This window comes from Cydia pomonella, chromosome 13, assembly GCF_033807575.1.
Source record: "Cydia pomonella isolate Wapato2018A chromosome 13, ilCydPomo1, whole genome shotgun sequence".
Classification (NCBI taxonomy): Eukaryota; Metazoa; Arthropoda; class Insecta; order Lepidoptera; family Tortricidae; genus Cydia; species Cydia pomonella.
This window is the reverse complement of record NC_084715.1, coordinates 18,975,987-18,997,021: the sequence shown is the minus strand read 5'-3', so window position 1 is coordinate 18,997,021 and position 21,035 is coordinate 18,975,987. Positions and strand designations below refer to the sequence as shown.

At 39.7% G+C, this 21,035-nt stretch overlaps 3 protein-coding genes across 3 annotated transcripts in view; 1 reads left to right on the top strand and 2 right to left on the bottom strand.

The window, feature by feature from the left end:
* Positions 1–802: 802 nt before the first annotated feature.
* The window catches only part of LOC133524466 (GATOR complex protein NPRL2-like), a 113,619-nt gene continuing 93,386 nt past the window's right edge, over positions 803–21,035 (bottom strand). Inside the window, exons 5-8 of the mRNA XM_061860503.1 lie at positions 5,029–5,172; positions 4,406–4,490; positions 3,891–4,060; positions 803–3,221 (exon numbers count right to left, since the gene is read on the bottom strand). Of these exons, the coding sequence (XP_061716487.1) occupies positions 3,042–3,221; positions 3,891–4,060; positions 4,406–4,490; positions 5,029–5,172 (579 nt within the window). The 3' untranslated portion in view covers positions 803–3,041. The remainder of the gene's footprint in view (positions 3,222–3,890; positions 4,061–4,405; positions 4,491–5,028; positions 5,173–21,035) is intronic.
* Positions 5,626–6,825, bottom strand: LOC133524468 (uncharacterized). The gene has a single exon (XM_061860504.1). The coding sequence runs from the start codon at positions 6,784–6,786 to the stop codon at positions 5,830–5,832; it is 957 nt and encodes a 318-aa protein (XP_061716488.1). The 5' UTR covers positions 6,787–6,825; the 3' UTR covers positions 5,626–5,829.
* On the top strand, positions 18,597–20,938 carry LOC133524465 (uncharacterized). Its single transcript, XM_061860502.1, has one exon. It carries the CDS (start codon positions 19,517–19,519, stop codon positions 20,732–20,734), a length of 1,218 nt encoding a protein of 405 aa, XP_061716486.1. The 5' UTR covers positions 18,597–19,516; the 3' UTR covers positions 20,735–20,938.

Sequence of the window (21,035 nt, the reverse complement as noted above, 5' to 3'; positions counted from 1 at the left end):
AAGCTCCAGTTTAACCGAAAGTATATACGGTGCCTTTTTTAGGCGACAGAAAAGTCTTCGTCTAAATCAACCTTAATATTACAGACTATCTGTGCTTATGACGCCAAAGCTAGTGTTATCCGGCTTTAAAATATTCTTGACACGTAAAATGTATCTAATGAACATTCTTTGTCACACTAATTCTAAAAAGACCACAGAGAACTCATAAATATGAATCGTAATGTAATTTCGACATTATTACTTTAACTGTAAAGTTCAAATTATCGTAATGGACGCTGGTTCATAATCTTATTGAGAATTAGGCCAGTAATCCCTTTGGCGATCGCGTTGTTTGTGGTAGTGTGCGTGTTGGCGACGACGGTTTTCCAAAAAAAAAACCAGGCTTGCCGCTTACCCAAGTTGTTTTATGTTCCTTGAATTAGGCCGTACTGCAGCTGAGCAGGTTTGACGGTTATCGGTTTCCATTTCTTAAATTCTAATAGCGAACAGGAAACTTGCGCGTTGAAAGGTCTGCCATCTAGTGGCACAAATTGAAACTTACACTTTGGTATACTTAGGAGCAGATCTGCTCCATATATATTCAACCAAATTCAACTTAAACATCAATATGTCATGGTTGCTAAATATATGCACAAAATTTTTGACATGCGCATAGGAAAGGTTAATTTCACATTCGCGCAGGCGTCTGTGCAGGCGTCTCGTGTGCTGCCCGCCGCCCGCAGTGCACGCACGCTGCCTATTATATATTAGCATGAGTACCTTGAGGCATCGCTCGCACGCATGTCAAATATTAAAAACAACAGAAATTAAAAATCAATATATTTAATGAGTCGTCGGCAAATAAACATTTTTAACAAATATTAACATCGATAGTACACCTTACGCGGCGTCAATACAACCAATGACTACGTCATTATAATCTCTTAATTAAAATCAACAATTATGCGTTTTCCAAAAAACAATGAGACTTAATATGCGGAGACAGGACGCGATCACGTGAAAATATATTAATAAACAATCTGGAATATGGAACTGACTTGAAAAGTCACAAATATCGTCCTGGGCTAAATTATTTCACGCTAAATTTATGCTCGTTATATTTTTACGTGATAGTCCAATAATCCGATACCTAAGTAAATTAACTAATGATATAAGAAAATATACAGAAAATAAGGCACAAAGAAACGTTGACTAGTCGAGAAATCTAAACAAAATGGTAGACGTCAGTCTGACTAGACCACGCAGACGCGTTGCAGCTTGAAGGAGCGAGTGTATATCTGTCAAGAGCCACACACCTTATAGCCTATAATACAGGGGTCCCCAAACCGCGCCGCGGCGCCCTTGTGCGCCTCAGACACTAAAGAGGGGCGCCGTGAGGCAATCCTGCACCATGCTACCTATCTATATCGAATAGCCTGGCTAGGTTAGGGCGACGAGATTCAATTTTAAACTTGCAAGTGCGCCGCGGACTGAATAAGATTTGGAACCCCTGCCCTATATTATAAGGAACTGGTAAGAACAAATACTTAATTAACCAATCAATAATTAGAGCAAACCGAGCTAAGATTTTTTAATGTAGGTCATGTTGTAAAGGGGACGGAGTGGACTGACGCTTCATCATACAAATGTACTAGCTCCTATTTTTCTCTCTGGATATTCATTATAGAAAATGTGCATACGTAATTTGGTCTGTGAATTATTAACCACCGCTATCACGCCACTTCCTTCGATTTTCTAATTGAAGAGGTTAGGTTAGGGGGCTACATGGACTTTATTTTTCGCATCTAACTCTTATGATAATCAAAAAATTATAAAAAGTGAAACGAAGGGGCTATGCTATGATTCATATAAAATAAATTGTGTACAAATTACATATTTCCGAACATCAAAAAAGGAAAATGGGGAATACTTTTGTAGGCATGTCGTCCACTATCGTCTTAAAATCATTTGACTTTTTCTGTAGGTTACAGAAATAGCGTAATTAAAATATATAGATATTTTTCACCATAAACTAGCTTATGCCTTCGCTCCCTCCAGCCAGCTGCACTTTACAACAATGATTTTAAATTTTAATTAAAATAACATATCTAACCCGCTACATAGTACATCATACAGTCCACTAAATATTTGGCAATTTCTATCATTAAAGTAGGTACAAAACTTACATAATATTATTGTACCATGTACTCGTGAAAATGCTCTTAGAAATAAACGATTTATATAGAAACTCGGTGGGACGTCATGTGTTTTCATTTCACGTTTAACTTATAAAATATTATAATTATTATAAACAAGTTATGTAGCACCTTTATGAACAACAATTATGTACTTTTAGTTATATAATATACATTAAAAATATTCTAAACAGCTAAGAAGATTGAGCAGATTTTTGAACTGTACAGGTAAGGTATAAAATACAATTTTAAGTTATACAGTAAATATCTCGATGTAAAAAGTAACAATCAAAAATATAACTTTATGTATACTATTATGTAAACAGTTTCGTGGAAAACCTCTGAAAACTTGAATAAACATCAAACAAATCATACATTATTATATTCTTATTTAATATTTATTTACATTTCTTTAAGGGGTTCACAGCTTTCTTTTCTATACACTTTCCATATACCTAAGAGATTTTCTTCGATTACAAGCCTCAACTCGAGTATTATTTTTAAGCGATACTGGCAACTTTGGTAACAAGTGCTTTGCATTTGTCATTGGTGTTGCCAGATTACTTAAAAACTTATTTCTCATCTCAGGGAATATTCCCTGCCGGAAATTTATATTTTATCAAGCCAAGCTTAGCTATATTGATCACACGAAATAGTAGAAAAACATTCGGAACAGCGTTCTTTCCACCTTTACCTACATCAAACACCCCTGTTACAATACGTAAATAGAAGACGTGGGTACCACACCATCTGGCAAGTCACCGACATGTCCACAAGTTCTGAGTCCAAGTCTTCACCTATGAGATCACTTGTCGGTGAACACAACATTGCGCCTTTCAATTTAACACGGTTCAGCCACTGTATAGATCACTTGACAATGAACACAACATTGGTGTCTCTTTCTAATTGTTCCTCTAGCTGTTGGGCAGTGAGCCCGCCCTGGCAACAGAGCTCGTCGAGGCAGACTAATCCGTTGTAGGTGCGCACGAGGGGTTGGCTGTGCTCGCTGGCCAGGGATGATGCGTCGTCGTGCATTGTGATTGGGTACTGTGGAGAAAAAAAATGGTTTATCGAAAAAGCATGAAAGCAGTAGACAGCTGACAAGGTTTATGTTCGTATCGTATCTTATGTCAGGAATTGTTCTTGTGTCCGCCAGCTTCACAACATCTTTGTCATAAGCGAAGCCGATCACGTATAAATCCCGTTTCGACCAATTGCATTGAGTTTCGCTCATTAGCTTTTCGCGCCTTATTTTTGTATATTTTTTTGTTATTATTTTAAGCCACACAATTGTCATTTAATTGACAATTTGACAACGGAAATGAATTTGTAACATGATATAACTGTAACAAACATCCGAATAAATAATAATTGGTGCATCACAGGTTAGTTCAATAAAGAATATGGTGGAAATTTGGTGCAGATCAGTAAGTTCATTTTAGAGCGCCGGGCTGGTGGGGAGTCGCGAATTTGAGCCTCGTCTTCGTCTATCTACCAAGTTATGCAAACTAAACTTTACCTTGTAAACCCGACGCGTTTATCAGCCCCTCTAGCACATCAAAAAGCAAGAGTCTCCGCTAGTCGACTGCTAGTTCTTGTGGCCGCTCGCCGGCAGAGGTCTCGAACAGTGCCGCCGTACGTCATGCACGCGTACATGCGGAACAGGTCTGACACTTTTGGGAGCTCGCTGTAATGTCGAGAAATGTAAGTACGTACCTTGTAGACGCGCCGGATCAGCCCCTCCAGCACACCGAACAGCACGAGTCTCCGCTCGTCCACGGCCAGCTCTTGTGGCCGCACGCGCCGGCACAGGTCTCGCACGGTGCTGCCGTACGTCATGCCCGCGTACATGCGGAACAGGTCGGATACTTTTGGGAGTTGGCGTGCTGTAACGTACAGAAAAAACTATAAGTCAGTCATGCATCACGGCCACTAAAACACTCATCCAGCGAATTCCGATTAGCTGTCGGAGTATCGAATGATACTATGGGGCCTATTTCTGAAGCACAATATGAGCCTTCGACCGGGTAGAATTACAGGAACGCATTTTTTCTGCAATCTGGTTTCGCTTGTAATTTGATGGAGTCGTCTTTCTGTTTGTTACTCGACTATTTGTTGTTGGACTAACATGAAAACTACTTTTTTATTAATGAGGCTGCAATTGATTCGGCTTTATGTCGCTTGAGTACATCGAAGGCGTCGACTGACTTATATTCAAATGAGGAACTTACATGATCTCGCGCAGAATTCTACACACTGCCTCTGCAGGCCCGCGCACCTCGTCAGCTGTCTTAACTTAGGAGTCGCACTATACACCTGGAAGACAAGAAAAGTTTAATATTATAATAATTGACCGAAGCGTTAGCGAAGGTCACAGTTTTGACGCGAACAAACTGCTTTTGTATGTTCGGATGTTCTCCTCTAAAGGTCGCAATTCACAACCAATTCTCGTAAAATTTGGTGAGCAGGTTCAGTAAATTAATAGAATTTCTCTATCGTTCCGTTTTTTGGGAAATATTCAACTTAAGACCAATGCGAGTACGTTATGCTATGATAATGGCTCGAAGAAGTATTTTGGTTTTGACATTTCCAAACTTATGCATCTTAACGCGAGATCTATAGCTCACCAACCCTAGTATACCAATGCTACAAAAGCCCCGTAAGACGGAGAAATACTTATCATGCTTGTGCGAGTTCCAAACAGCACGCGACAGACAGCCTACATAGCGTCCAACTACATCACGAGATAACAAACACAGAACTGTCAAACGAAGCAAACAAAACGCGTTAGACTGAGAGAGGCGTTAAAACCTATTTAAGCATTTAAAGTTTGTGGTATAAAGGGTATACTTACAGCACAGTACTGGAAGATTGGTACGAGAGTGACCACACCGTAGTAGACGAGGTTCTGGACACATGCGCGCACCAGGCTGATTTCCACGTCCGTCAGAGCTGCGATCTTCGACACGTGGTTGAACCCGTCGATGTATGGGAGTATCTGAAAAGAATTTCTTCAATATTAAATGATCCTCTGAATTAGTCAAGAACTGTATACGACGTTAAAGTTAATTTAATGCTGAGTTGATAAAACCTGTTAGTGCTTATCTAATGAATTATGAGAGGAGGATAGAAGAAAAATGTAAATGGACTCGATTCGAGTTGTAGCGTCCTAGTGTCGATCGAGTTCCTGACGTAGTAATTAAGTTACTAGACTATTTAGAGAATGAATGGTGTTGGCAGTAAAGGAATTACATTTTGGCCTAACTTATCGATCCCAAGCCTGGGGATTATTACTCCCCCTCACTTTAAATTGGGAGTAATATCTGTATCAAATCTTCTAAAGAAATCTTCAAAATAGCGAATCCTTTTCGACAACACGCTTATACGGTGTCTGCTTAACATTAGGTGTCATATCTTTAGAGGATATGATGGTGTAAATCAAATGCCCATATATATGCAAAATTAATTTAATAAAAAAAGGTGTTACTTGTACAGAGCTCGTATTTGAAGTGAGCGATGACAATTAAAATTGTTCCATGTACTATAAACGCCTGCCGATTGGTTTACGCAAAGTTCACGACACACACTTAACACTCTATTTTGAATATAGGCTTTCAAAGCCTGTACATACTCCCGGCCGTTGAAAACTCGCTTTTCAACCTCGAAGCTCTTCGGCTGTCGGAAGCTTACACAGACGTACGAGAGAGCGGCGCACACAGCCTCTGTTTGTGGTGACGTCTGCCACTCTGGCTATTCCATCGGATCCCGTGATGAGGCGTAGAACACGACCGAGCTTCCATGACAGAGGGGGAGCGTTATCTTCTGACAGGAGCACCATATCCCCGACGCTCAGCTTGGCAGCGTTGCTCTTCCATTTAGTTCTTTGCTGCATTTCTGATATGTAGTCGCGCTGCCATCGCTGCCAGAAATGCTGCTGTATTTTTTCCAGGCGTTCATAGCGTTGAAGATAGTTTTCCTTAGAGTCGCCCAAGTATTGCGCTGGTGGAGCAGTTAGCGGCCTTCCGATAAGAAAGTGTCCAGGGGATAGGGAAAGAAGGTCATTGGGACACGACGACAACGGACATAATGGACGACTATTCAAAATAGATTCCACTTGTGTAAATAAAGTAGAAATTTCCTCAAAGGTGAGGTGGCTATTACCGATAACGCGCTTTATATGATGTTTAGCCGATTTAACGCCGGCTTCCCATAGTCCACCAAAATGAGGAGTGTAAGCCGGAATGAATTTAAACTTTATAAGGTTTTGGCTTGCAAAATCAAATAGAGGTTCTTGGTTTTGTTTGATAAATGACCCTAATTCCTTTGCGGCAGCTACAAAATTAGTCCCATTATCACTAAAAATTTCAGTGGGTCTGCCTCGGCGCGCTATAAAGCGTCGAAGAGTCATAATGAATGCATCCTTAGTTAAATCACTAACGGCTTCGAGATGGATGCACTTGTAACGAAGACAGACAAACAAGCACAAGTAACATTTAATCAAACGACTTCCACGGCCCTTGCGATTAATGATAGTAAAAGGACCAGCAAAGTCCAGCCCGACTGACAAGAAAGGATAGTCGGGGGTAATACGTTGGGGTGGTAAGTTACCCATTTTAGGTTGGAGGGTTTTACCTCGTAGGCGTCTACACCTAGCACGTCCGTTGACTGGCCAAACAGTTTCTCTTACAGTTGAAAATAACAAAAGAGGACCAGCGTGCATATTGACGAGATGTTCTCTTTCGAAGTAAAGCCTTGTTAGTCTATGCGATGCATGAAGTAAAATGGGGTGTTTTTTATCAAAGGAGTAAAATTCTGTGGCATCTAAGCGCCCTCCAACACGCATTATCTTATTATCTAAAAATGGGGACAAACACAATATTTTGCTTTTACTGCCTAATGGTTTATTATTTAAAAGTGATTCATATTCGTCTGAAAAAGATTGACTTTGAGCAATAATGCATAACGAATACCAGGATTCACGCAATTCATCAGCTGTTAATACGCCATTACGCTTGATACTATTTTTGGTGTTGAATATGAATCTTTGCACGTAAGCAAACGATCTAATGAGTCTATTACACGAAGAGAACCTTTCGAAATCAACTATTGGTTCACTTATTACTGCGGAATGCACTTTCAGTTCAGGCAGAGCTTCGAAATTTTTAACTTTTAAGACAGGCCAATCGTCTTCATTTTTTAGCAGAAAGTTGGGACCTGTCCACCAAAGATCCAACAAAATTATGTTTTTTGGGTCAACACCTCGCGAAATGAAATCCGCGGGATTTAAATCTGTAGGAACGTACCTCCAGGATTGCGGCGAAGTAAGTTCTACTATTTCACCAATACGATTGGCAACAAATGTTTTCAGTCTACTTATATCACCCTTGATCCATCCTAAGACTACGCTCGAGTCACACCAGTGCACTATTCTATCTGGCTTATATCTGAGGGACTCTAACACGGACTGCGTGAGCTTGGCAGCGACCAGCGCAGCGCATAATTCAAGTCTCGGAATGCTGGTGAATTTAAGGGGAGCTATTTTGGATTTGGCACATAATAGCTTGACAGTAACATCCTCATTTGGGCCTATCGACTTAACATAAATGCATGCCCCATACGCAGACTGAGAGGCGTCACTGAAAGAATGAATTTCTATACGCTTAGGCGAATCTCCAAGCACCCATCTTGGAATTTTTAAACTAGACAGAATTTTTAAATTTTCGGAAAACTTAATCCACTCATTTTTTATCTCTGATGGGACTGGCGAATCCCAATCTAATTTTTTCTCCCATAGCTTTTGAAGCATAATCTTAGGTATAACAATAACTGGGCTGAGAACACCCAACGGGTCGAATATTTTAAAAGAGTTTGACATTATAAACCGCTTTGTTACTACAGCGTCAGGTTCACTACACATTTTTATAGGAAAATGCAACGTGTCACTTGAAGGGGTCCATCCGAGGCCCAAAGTACTTGAAGACTCACTGATAGATAAATTATCTTGTGTATTTATATCGAGATTGTCAAAAATAGATGGATGATTGCTTTTATATTTTCTAAGATTGAAACAACCTGATTTTAATGCGTTTGAAACTGATTTTTGAATGTATATTAATTGTTGAGGGTCATTTGCCCCTGTGATTAAATCATCCACATAAAAGTCCTTTTGAATGACTGTTTTGATTAACTCATCATCCTGTTGCTGCCCTAGTTCCCACAAACAACGTGTACTGAGATAACTTGCACTAGCTGTGCCATAAGTTAACGTATTTAGCACTAACGTTTGAATAGGTTGTGACTCGTCCTCTCTCCATAAAATAAGTTGCAAGTTCCTGTCACTCTCGTTTACTAACACCTGTCGGTACATTTTTTCAATATCGCCAGTGAGCAGGTACTTGTATTGCCTTGCGCGAATTAAAATGGAAAAGAGGGTATCTTGAACGTTTGGACCTATCATTAAAACGTCATTAAGGGAGTAGCCGGAAGTGGTGGGGGAGGATCCATCGAAAACTACCCGCAGCTTCGTAGATTCACGCTCCTCCTTAATAATTGCATGGTGGCAAAGATAATACGATGGGCTAGGGCTTGGCACAACATTAGAAATTGAAAGATGCCCTAAATCAGCATATTCATTAATGAACTTCGTATACTCACATTTAAGAGTAGGATTTCGTTTAAAACGTTTCTCTAAATTAAGAAATCGCTTTTTGGCAGTATTATAACTATCACCTAAACAATCTACAGATTCTTTTAATGGCAAATTGACACAAAATCGTCCTTCCTCGTCTCTTATAGTATGAGTGAGGAAGTGTTTTTCACATTCACTTTCTTGTTTACTCAAGTTTGGTTTTTTGGGAACTTCTTCCAAGTCCCAGAATTTTGACACTAAATTTTCGATATTTTCATTTTGCGTTGAAGAGACTACAGCATGATTGCAGAGTATCTTTTTGCTAGATACCGCTGAGTTTATACGTCCACACACTATCCAACCGAACTTTGAACTTCTTAACTTTGGGTTATTTGGTCCTAGGGAAATTTCCTCATGCCCTATAATATCCCAGAAGAGGTCAGCACCTATAACAACATCTATGGGGCCTGGCTGATGAAACATTGGATCAGCCAACTCAATATTTTGAGGTAAATTGAATGAGGTAATATCGACGGGCGCCTTTGGTATACGACCGGTAAGTTCGTCCATGACGTAACAAGATAAAATAGCACTAAACTTATTTTTTGTTGAATTTAATTGGACATCACAAGTTCCTTTTATTTTATGTTTAGAAGGAGTATCGCCCATTCCTATAACATTTAAGGATTCAATTGAGCGGGGTTTCAATGACAGTTTGGCTTTAAGAGACTCAGTAATGAAAGATGACTCGCTTCCATTATCTAAAAATGCACGAATTTTTAACTTTTGATGGTCTACTGGATTCTCGACCTCAATAATTGCCGTGGATAATAAACCTCGACGGCCTTGAATTGTATTTTGATAAGCATAATTGACATGCACTGCGTCTTCTTCGTCTACTTGAGCGAGGTGGCCTATGAGGGGAAGTAAAGAAGAATCCGCGAAATAATCAAGAAATGTACAATAATTAAATACGACATCGGCCGACGCGACGAGTAACGGATCTTCAAAATCGCAATTCAAGCCTAGAGGATTGCTGTGTTATTCTGGAGCTACTAGGGGATGTCTAAAGTCACCAGGCTTCAAGAAGTGAAGATCTCCAACCCAGGGTTCGACCAGTGAAACCGCTAAAGTTCACATCGAGCAGTTACATTCGTACGCCGCCACCAAAAGATAACCCATTCCCATTCCCATCCAACAAAATTATGTTTTTTGGGTCAACACCTCGCGAAATGAAATCCGCGGGATTTAAATCTGTAGGAACGTACCTCCAGGATTGCGGCGAAGTAAGTTCTACTATTTCACCAATACGATTGGCAACAAATGTTTTCAGTCTACTTATATCACCCTTGATCCATCCTAAGACTACGCTCGAGTCACACCAGTGCACTATTCTATCTGGCTTATATCTGAGGGACTCTAACACGGACTGCGTGAGCTTGGCAGCGACCAGCGCAGCGCATAATTCAAGTCTCGGAATGCTGGTGAATTTAAGGGGAGCTATTTTGGATTTGGCACATAATAGCTTGACAGTAACATCCTCATTTGGGCCTATCGACTTAACATAAATGCATGCCCCATACGCAGACTGAGAGGCGTCACTGAAAGAATGAATTTCTATACGCTTAGGCGAATCTCCAAGCACCCATCTTGGAATTTTTAAACTAGACAGAATTTTTAAATTTTCGGAAAACTTAATCCACTCATTTTTTATCTCTGATGGGACTGGCGAATCCCAATCTAATTTTTTCTCCCATAGCTTTTGAAGCATAATCTTAGGTATAACAATAACTGGGCTGAGAACACCCAACGGGTCGAATATTTTAAAAGAGTTTGACATTATAAACCGCTTTGTTACTACAGCGTCAGGTTCACTACACATTTTTATAGGAAAATGCAACGTGTCACTTGAAGGGGTCCATCCGAGGCCCAAAGTACTTGAAGACTCACTGATAGATAAATTATCTTGTGTATTTATATCGAGATTGTCAAAAATAGATGGATGATTGCTTTTATATTTTCTAAGATTGAAACAACCTGATTTTAATGCGTTTGAAACAGATTTTTGAATGTATATTAATTGTTGAGGGTCATTTGCCCCTGTGATTAAATCATCCACATAAAAGTCCTTTTGAATGACTGTTTTGATTAACTCATCATCCTGTTGCTGCCCTAGTTCCCACAAACAACGTGTACTGAGATAACTTGCACTAGCTGTGCCATAAGTTAACGTATTTAGCACTAACGTTTGAATAGGTTGTGACTCGTCCTCTCTCCATAAAATAAGTTGCAAGTTCCTGTCACTCTCGTTTACTAACACCTGTCGGTACATTTTTTCAATATCGCCAGTGAGCAGGTACTTGTATTGCCTTGCGCGAATTAAAATGGAAAAGAGGGTATCTTGAACGTTTGGACCTATCATTAAAACGTCATTAAGGGAGTAGCCGGAAGTGGTGGGGGAGGATCCATCGAAAACTACCCGCAGCTTCGTAGATTCACGCTCCTCCTTAATAATTGCATGGTGGCAAAGATAATACGATGGGCTAGGGCTTGGCACAACATTAGAAATTGAAAGATGACTCGCTTTTCTTTACGAAATAGGGTTGAAATTACCTCAAATACAGATTGCCAAATTTGATGGCGCATATTTTCGTTGGTTGGAATTCCGCGATACTCCTTTTATTTTATGTTTAGAAGGAGTTTTCAACGGCCGGGAGTATGTACAGGCTTTGAAAGCCTATATTCAAAATAGAGTGTTAAGTGTGTGTCGTGAACTTTGCGTAAACCAATCGGCAGGCGTTTATAGTACATGGAACAATTTTAATTGTCATCGCTCACTTCAAATACGAGCTCTGTACAAGTAACACCTTTTTTTATTAAATTAATTTTGCATATATATGGGCATTTGATTTACACCATCATATCATCTAAAGATATGACATGGGCCCTCATGGGCCACCATGTCATATCTTTAGAGGATATGATGGTGTAAATCAAATGCCCATATATATGCAAAATTAATTTAATAAAAAAAGGTGTTACTTGTACAGAGCTCGTATTTGAAGTGAGCGATGACAATTAAAATTGTTCCATGTACTATAAACGCCTGCCGATTGGTTTACGCAAAGTTCACGACACACACTTAACACTCTATTTTGAATATAGGCTTTCAAAGCCTGTACATACTCCCGGCCGTTGAAAACTCGCTTTTCAACCTCGAAGCTCTTCGGCTGTCGGAAGCTTACACAGACGTACGAGAGAGCGGCGCACACAGCCTCTGTTTGTGGTGACGTCTGCCACTCTGGCTATTCCATCGGATCCCGTGATGAGGCGTAGAACACGACCGAGCTTCCATGACAGAGGGGGAGCGTTATCTTCTGACAGGAGCACCATATCCCCGACGCTCAGCTTGGCAGCGTTGCTCTTCCATTTAGTTCTTTGCTGCATTTCTGATATGTAGTCGCGCTGCCATCGCTGCCAGAAATGCTGCTGTATTTTTTCCAGGCGTTCATAGCGTTGAAGATAGTTTTCCTTAGAGTCGCCCAAGTATTGCGCTGGTGGAGCAGTTAGCGGCCTTCCGATAAGAAAGTGTCCAGGGGATAGGGAAAGAAGGTCATTGGAACACGACGACAACGGACATAATGGACGACTATTTAAAATAGATTCCACTTGTGTAAATAAAGTAGAAATTTCCTCAAAGGTGAGGTGGCTATTACCGATAACGCGCTTTATATGATGTTTAGCCGATTTAACGCCGGCTTCCCATAGTCCACCAAAATGAGGAGTGTAAGTCGGAATGAATTTAAACTTTATAAGGTTTTGGCTTGCAAAATCAAATAGAGGTTCTTGGTTTTGTTTGATAAATGACCCTAATTCCTTTGCGGCAGCTACAAAATTAGTCCCATTATCACTAAAAATTTCAGTGGGTCTGCCTCGGCGCGCTATAAAGCGTCGAAGAGTCATAATGAATGCATCCTTAGTTAAATCACTAACGGCTTCGAGATGGATGCACTTGTAACGAAGACAGACAAACAAGCACAAGTAACATTTAATCAAACGACTTCCACGGCCCTTGCGATTAATGATAGTAAAAGGACCAGCAAACTGACGAGATGTTCTTTTTCGAAGTAAAGCCTTGTTAGTCTATGCGATGCATGAAGTAAAATGGGGTGTTTTTTATCAAAAGAGTAAAAATCTGTGGCATCCAAGCGCCCTCCAACACGCATTATCTTATTATCTAAAAATGGGGACAAACACAATATTTTGCTTTTACTGCCTAATGGTTTATTATTTAAAAGTGATTAAATCGCTTTTTGGCAGTATTATAACTATCACCTAAACAATCTACAGATTCTTTTAATGGCAAATTGACACAAAATCGTCCTTCCTCGTCTCTTATAGTATGAGTGAGGAAGTGGTTTTCACATTCACTTTCTTGTTTACTCAAGTTTGGTTTTTTGGGAACTTCTTCCAAGTCCCAGAATTTTGACACTAAATTTTCAACATTTTCATTTTGCATTGAAGAGACTACAGCATGATTGCAGAGTATCTTTTTGTTAGATACAACTGATTTTATACGTCCACATACTATCCAACCGAACTTTGAACTTCTTAACTTTGGGTTATTTGGTCCAAGGGAAATTTCCTCATGCCCTATAATATCCCAGAAGAGGTCGGCACCTATAACAACATCTATGGGGCCTGGCTGATGAAACATTGGATCAGCCAACTCAATATTTTGAGGTAAATTGAATGAGGTAATATCGACGGGCGCCTTTGGTATGCGACCGGTAAGTTCGTCCATGACGTAACAAGATAAAATAGCACTAAACTTATTTTTTGTTGAATTTAATTGAACATCACAAGTTCCTTTTATTACATGTTTAGAAGGAGTATCGCCCATTCCTATAACATTTAAGGTTTCAAGTGAGCGGGGTTTCAATGACAGTTTGGCTTTAAGAGACTCAGTAATGAAAGATGACTCGCTTCCATTATCTAAAAATGCACGAATTTTTAACTTTTGATGGTCTACTGGATTCTCGACCTCAATAATTGCCGTGGATAATAAACCTCGACGGCCTTGAATTGTATTTTGATAAGCATAATTGACATGCACTGCGTCTTCTTCGTCTACTTGAGCGAAGTGGCTTGAGGAGGAAGATGGACGGTGGAGAAGACTATTGTGTCGCTCGGTGCAGCCGTGCTCGCGGCATGGACCCATGCGGCACTCACTTTCAACATGACCTTGCCTCAGACAATTTGTGCACAATTTATATTTTGCCACATCTATCATTCGCTCGTCAACTCCCTTCGCCTTAAAAGTAGGACAATCATAAATCCTATGACGCTCATTGCAAATAACACATGCAAACATATTTTGCTTTTTATTGCTATAATTATTGGTTGAGCTTGCAAATGATTTAACGTAATTATTTTGAACTGGTCTTTGACCGTAATTATTGTTCGGTGCAGAACGAGAAGGAACGCTAGGTGGCTTTGACACACTAACAACATCTGATTTATTGTTACGATTTAACGATTCGAGTACATCAGCCCGATCGATCATGAACTTATAAAATCGTTCTAAAGTGGGTACATCACTGTCCAAATTATTGCGGTATTCTTCCCATTTTAGCAAAGTATTACTGTCTAACTTAGAGGATAACATAAATATTATCAATACGTCCCACTTGTCTGTGGGCTGGCCTAGGCTGGTTAAGGCGCGCAAGTTTTTGGTCACGTGATCAACCAAAAATCGCAAAGACCGCTCTGATTCCCGTGGAAGCTGTTTAATATTGAATAATGAATTTAAGTGATGATTAATTAATATTCTTTTGTTATCATACCGATTGCAAATCATTTTCCACGCTTCACTGTAGTTATTTGTTGACACTTCCAAATTTGAAATGATCCTAGCCGCGTCACCCTGTAGGTATGACACGAGATAATGGAATTTATGTATGTCTGAAATACGCTCATTTTTGTGTATTAAATTTTCAAAAGTATCGCGGAATTCCAACCAACGAAAATATGCGCCATCAAATTTGGCAATCTGTATTTGAGGTAATTTCAACCCTATTTCGTAAGGATGAGCGAGGCCATCTATACAACATAACGTATTATGCGCGGAATTGCACCTTTTCTCACATTCAAATTTTTTGGAAAATCTTTCGACTAAAGTTTTTGCCGTAGCAATATTTACTATTATTTCGTGCTCCATGAGGTCACGCTCTTCAATTTCAGTCGAAATATTTTCAAAATTTAAGACCTCTATTTCACTTTGCAATTCATCAACCTTGACGGACAAAGCCTCAAACTTTGCGAGTTTTAAATTTAACTCGGTTAATTGAACATTATCCAACTCCGTCTTTGCTGCAATACTATCTAAATATTTTCCAAATTTAGTAATTTGTCCTTTGGCGGAAGCCCTTTTTCTAGATAATTGAAGCAACATTAACTTATCTGCCTTTTCAGTTTCGTTCGACATTTTTGCTAGTGACTGTACTTAGTTATTGAATTTAGATAGTAATGCAATAAAAAAAAATTATAAAATGGCTCACGTTCCTCGTTCCGGTGGTACTTGCCGATGACAGGGAAACCGGCTGCGCACGCTCAGCAGACTCCTCCCGGCCGATGCCGAGCCACGGAGTTTATTTTCAAACGATGCCAGCGGCGCGCGGCGATTAGAAATAATATTGCCCTGGAATAGTCGGCAAATAATGCTAAATATATTGTAAGCAAAGATAAGGAAAACGGAACCTAAACTAAATTGAACTCAATACGTAAAATATTTTAACTTTCACTTTAATTATACTAATGAAAATGTTCAAAACTTGTAAATGTATTGATAGTTATTGAAATTTATTGTTAACTTTGTAATATTGAAAGACTTTGTATCGAATGTATAAAATTGCAAAGTTCTTTGTTCACTTTTTTATGTTTCGGGTAGGTATAGAATCTGATGCAATGCACCTTTTGCACAAATTTAAGGTTTTTTATACGTAATTATAGTTTGAAACCACTTGATTTACACAATTGAAGATAAATTTTAAATAGTTATATTGTCTGTTGTTAGGAATATTGGAATTTAATGAAGGATAGACACTTATCTTTTGGTGGCGGCGTACGAATGTAACTGCTCGATGTGAACTTTAGCGGTTTCACTGGTCGAACCCTGGGTTGGAGATCTTCACTTCTTGAAGCCTGGTGACTTTAGACATCCCCTAGTAGCTCCAGAATAACACAGCAATCCTCTAGGCTTGAATTGCGATGCTGAAGATCCGTTACTCGTCGCGTCGGCCGATGTCGTATTTAATAATTGTACATTTTATTGATTATTTCGCGGATTCTTCTTTATTTCCCCTCATGGGCCACCATGTCATATCTTTAGAGGATATGATGGTGTAAATCAAATGCCCATATATATGCAAAATTAATTTAATAAAAAAAGGTGTTACTTGTACAGAGCTCGTATTTGAAGTGAGCGATGACAATTAAAATTGTTCCATGTACTATAAACGCCTGCCGATTGGTTTACGCAAAGTTCACGACACACACTTAACACTCTATTTTGAATATAGGCTTTCAAAGCCTGTACATGATCGATCGCGCTGATGTACTCGAATCGTTAAATCGTAACAATAAATCAGATGTTGTTAGTGTGTCAAAGCCACCTAGCGTTCCTTCACGTTCTGCACCGAACAATAATTACGGTCAAAGACCAGTTCAAAATAATTACGTCAAATCATTTGCAAGCTCAACCAATAATTATAGCAATAAAAAGCAAAACATATTTGCATGTGTTATTTGCAATGAGCGTCATAGGATTTATGATTGTCCTACTTTTAAGGCGAAGGGAGTTGACGAGCGAATGATGGATGTGACAAAATATAAATTGTGCACAAATTGTCTGAGGCAAGGTCATGTTGAAAGTGAATGCCGCATGGGTCCATGCCGCGAGCACGGCTGCACCGAGCGACACAATAGTCTTCTCCACCGTCCATCTTCCTCCTCAAGCCACCTCGCTCAAGTAGACGAAGAAGACGCAGTGCATGTCAATTATGCTTATCAAAATACAATTCAAGGCCGTCGAGGTTTATTATCCACGGCAATTATTGAAGTTGAGAATCCAGTAGACCATCAAAAGTTAAAAATTCGTGCATTTTTAGATAATGGAAGCGAGTCATCTTTCATTACTGAGTCTCTTAAAGCCAAACTGTCATTGAAACCCCGCTCAATTGAATCCTTAAATGTTATAGGAATGGGCGATACTCCTTCTAAACATAAAATAAAAGGAACTTGTGATGTCCAATTAAATTCAACAAAAAATAAGTTTAGTGCTATTTTATCTTGTTACGTCATGGACGAACTTACCGGTCGTATACCAAAGGCGCCCGTCGATATTACCTCATTCAATTTACCTCAAAATATTGAGTTGGCTGATCCAATGTTTCATCAGCCAGGCCCCATAGATGTTGTTATAGGTGCTGACCTCTTCTGGGATATTATAGGGCATGAGGAAATTTCCCTAGGACCAAATAACCCAAAGTTAAGAAGTTCAAAGTTCGGTTGGATAGTATGTGGACGTATAAACTCAGCGGTATCTAGCAAAAAGATACTCTGCAATCATGCTGTAGTCTCTTCAACGCAAAATGAAAATATCGAAAATTTTGTGTCAAAATTCTGGGACTTGGAAGAAGTTCCCAAAAAACCAAACTTGAGTAAACAAGAAAGTGAATGTGAAAAACACTTCCTCACTCATACTATAAGAGACGAGGAAGGACGATTTTGTGTCAATTTACCATTAAAAGAATCTGTAGATTGTTTAGGTGATAGTTATAATACTGCCAAAAAGCGATTTCTTAATTTAGAGAAACGTTTTAAACGAAATACTACTCTTAAATGTGAGTATACGAAGTTCATTAATGAATATGCTGATTTAGGGCATCTTTCAATTTCTAATGTTGTGCCAAGCCCTAGCCCATCGTATTATCTTTGCCACCATGCAATTATTAAGGAGGAGCGTGAATCTACGAAGCTGCGGGTAGTTTTCGATGGATCCTCCCCCACCACTTCCGGCTACTCCCTTAATGACGTTTTAATGATAGGTCCAAACGTTCAAGATACCCTCTTTTCCATTTTAATTCGCGCAAGGCAATACAAGTACCTGCTCACTGGCGATATTGAAAAAATGTACCGACAGGTGTTAGTAAACGAGAGTGACAGGAACTTGCAACTTATTTTATGGAGAGAGGACGAGTCACAACCTATTCAAACGTTAGTGCTAAATACGTTAACTTATGGCACAGCTAGTGCAAGTTATCTCAGTACACGTTGTTTGTGGGAACTAGGGCAGCAACAGGATGATGAGTTAATCAAAACAGTCATTCAAAAGGACTTTTATGTGGATGATTTAATCACAGGGGCAAATGACCCTCAACAATTAATATACATTCAAAAATCAGTTTCAAACGCATTAAAATCAGGTTGTTTCAATCTTAGAAAATATAAAAGCAATCATCCATCTATTTTTGACAATCTCGATATAAATACACAAGATAATTTATCTATCAGTGAGTCTTCAAGTACTTTGGGCCTCGGATGGACCCCTTCAAGTGACACGTTGCATTTTCCTATAAAAATGTGTAGTGAACCTGACGCTGTAGTAACAAAGCGGTTTATAATGTCAAACTCTTTTAAAATATTCGACCCGTTGGGTGTTCTCAGCCCAGTTATTGTTATACCCAAGATTATGCTTCAAAAGCTATGGGAGAAAAAAATAGATTGGGATTCGCCAGTCCCATCAGAGATAAAAAATGAGTGGATTAAGTTTTCCGAAAATTTAAAAATTCTGTCTAGTTTAAAAATTCCAAGATGGGTGCTTGGAGATTCGCCTAAGCGTATAGAAATTCATTCTTTCAGTGACGCCTCTCAGTCTGCGTATGGGGCATGCATTTATGTTAAGTCGATAGGCCCAAATGAGGATGTTACTGTCAAGCTATTATGTGCCAAATCCAAAATAGCTCCCCTTAAATTCACCAGCATTCCGAGACTTGAATTATGCGCTGCGCTGGTCGCTGCCAAGCTCACGCAGTCCGTGTTAGAGTCCCTCAGATATAAGCCAGATAGAATAGTGCACTGGTGTGACTCGAGCGTGGTCTTAGGATGGATCAAGGGTGATATAAGTAGACTGAAAACATTTGTTGCCAATCGTATTGGTGAAATAGTAGAACTTACTTCGCCGCAATCCTGGAGGTACGTTCCTACAGATTTAAATCCCGCGGATTTCATTTCGCGAGGTGTTGACCCAAAAAACATAATTTTGTTGGATCTTTGGTGGACAGGTCCCAACTTTCTGCTAAAAAATGAAGACGATTGGCCTGTCTTAAAAGTTAAAAATTTCGAAGCTCTGCCTGAACTGAAAGTGCATTCCGCAGTAATAAGTGAACCAATAGTTGATTTCGAAAGGTTCTCTTCGTGTAATAGACTCATTAGATCGTTTGCTTACGTGCAAAGATTCATATTCAACACCAAAAATAGTATCAAGCGTAATGGCGTATTAACAGCTGATGAATTGCGTGAATCCTGGTATTCGTTATGCATTATTGCTCAATGTCAATCTTTTTCAGAAGAATATGAATCACTTTTAAATAATAAACCATTAGGCAGTAAAAGCAAAATATTGTGTTTGTCCCCATTTTTAGATAATAAGATAATGCGTGTTGGAGGGCGCTTAGATGCCACAGAATTTTACTCCTTTGATAAAAAACACCCCATTTTACTTCATGCATCGCATAGACTAACAAGGCTTTACTTCGAAAGAGAACATCTCGTCAATATGCACGCTGGTCCTCTTTTGTTATTTTCAACTGTAAGAGAAACTGTTTGGCCAGTCAACGGACGTCACCTCGCATGGCGTGTTGTAAATAATTGTGCTAGGTGTAGACGCCTACGAGGTAAAACCCTCCAACCTAAAATGGGTAACTTACCACCCCAACGTATTACCCCCGACTATCCTTTCTTGTCAGTCGGGCTGGACTTTGCTGGTCCTTTTACTATCATTAATCGCAAGGGCCGTGGAAGTCGTTTGATTAAATGTTACTTGTGCTTGTTTGTCTGTCTTCGTTACAAGTGCATCCATCTCGAAGCCGTTAGTGATTTAACTAAGGATGCATTCATTATGACTCTTCGACGCTTTATAGCGCGCCGAGGCAGACCCACTGAAATTTTTAGTGATAATGGGACTAATTTTGTAGCTGCCGCAAAGGAATTAGGGTCATTTATCAAACAAAACCAAGAACCTCTATTTGATTTTGCAAGCCAAAACCTTATAAAGTTTAAATTCATTCCGGCTTACACTCCTCATTTTGGTGGACTATGGGAAGCCGGCGTTAAATCGGCTAAACATCATATAAAGCGCGTTATCGGTAATAGCCACCTCACCTTTGAGGAAATTTCCACTTTATTTACACAAGTGGAATCTATTTTAAATAGTCGTCCATTATGTCCGTTGTCGTCGTGTCCCAATGACCTTCTTTCCCTATCCCCTGGACACTTTCTTATCGGAAGGCCGCTAACTGCTCCACCAGCGCAATACTTGGGCGACTCTAAGGAAAACTATCTTCAACGCTATGAACGCCTGGAAAAAATACAGCAGCATTTCTGGCAGCGATGGCAGCGCGACTACATATCAGAAATGCAGCAAAGAACTAAATGGAAGAGCAACGCTGCCAAGCTGAGCGTCGGGGATATGGTGCTCCTGTCAGAAGATAACGCTCCCCCTCTGTCATGGAAGCTCGGTCGTATTCTACGCCTCATCACGGGATCCGATGGAATAGCCAGAGTGGCAGACGTCACCACAAACAGAGGCTGTGTGCGCCGCTCTCTCGTACGTCTGTGTAAGCTTCCGACAGCCGAAGAGCTTCGAGGTTGAAAAGCGAGTTTTCAACGGCCGGGAGTATGTACAGGCTTTGAAAGCCTATATTAAAAATAGAGTGTTAAGTGTGTGTCGTGAACTTTGCGTAAACCAATCGGCAGGCGTTTATAGTACATGGAACAATTTTAATTGTCATCGCTCACTTCAAATACGAGCTCTGTACAAGTAACACCTTTTTTTATTAAATTAATTTTGCATATATATGGGCATTTGATTTACACCATCATATCATCTAAAGATATGACATGTTTACGCAAAGTTCACGACACACACTTAACACTCTATTTTGAATATAGGC

Bases quoted from the DNA above. Each gene is read 5' to 3' on its own strand.
- LOC133524465 (XM_061860502.1), top strand. From the start codon at position 19,517: ATGCGTGTTGGAGGGCGCTTAGATGCCACAGAATTTTACTCCTTTGAT.
- LOC133524468 (XM_061860504.1), bottom strand. From the start codon at position 6,786: ATGGGTAACTTACCACCCCAACGTATTACCCCCGACTATCCTTTCTTG.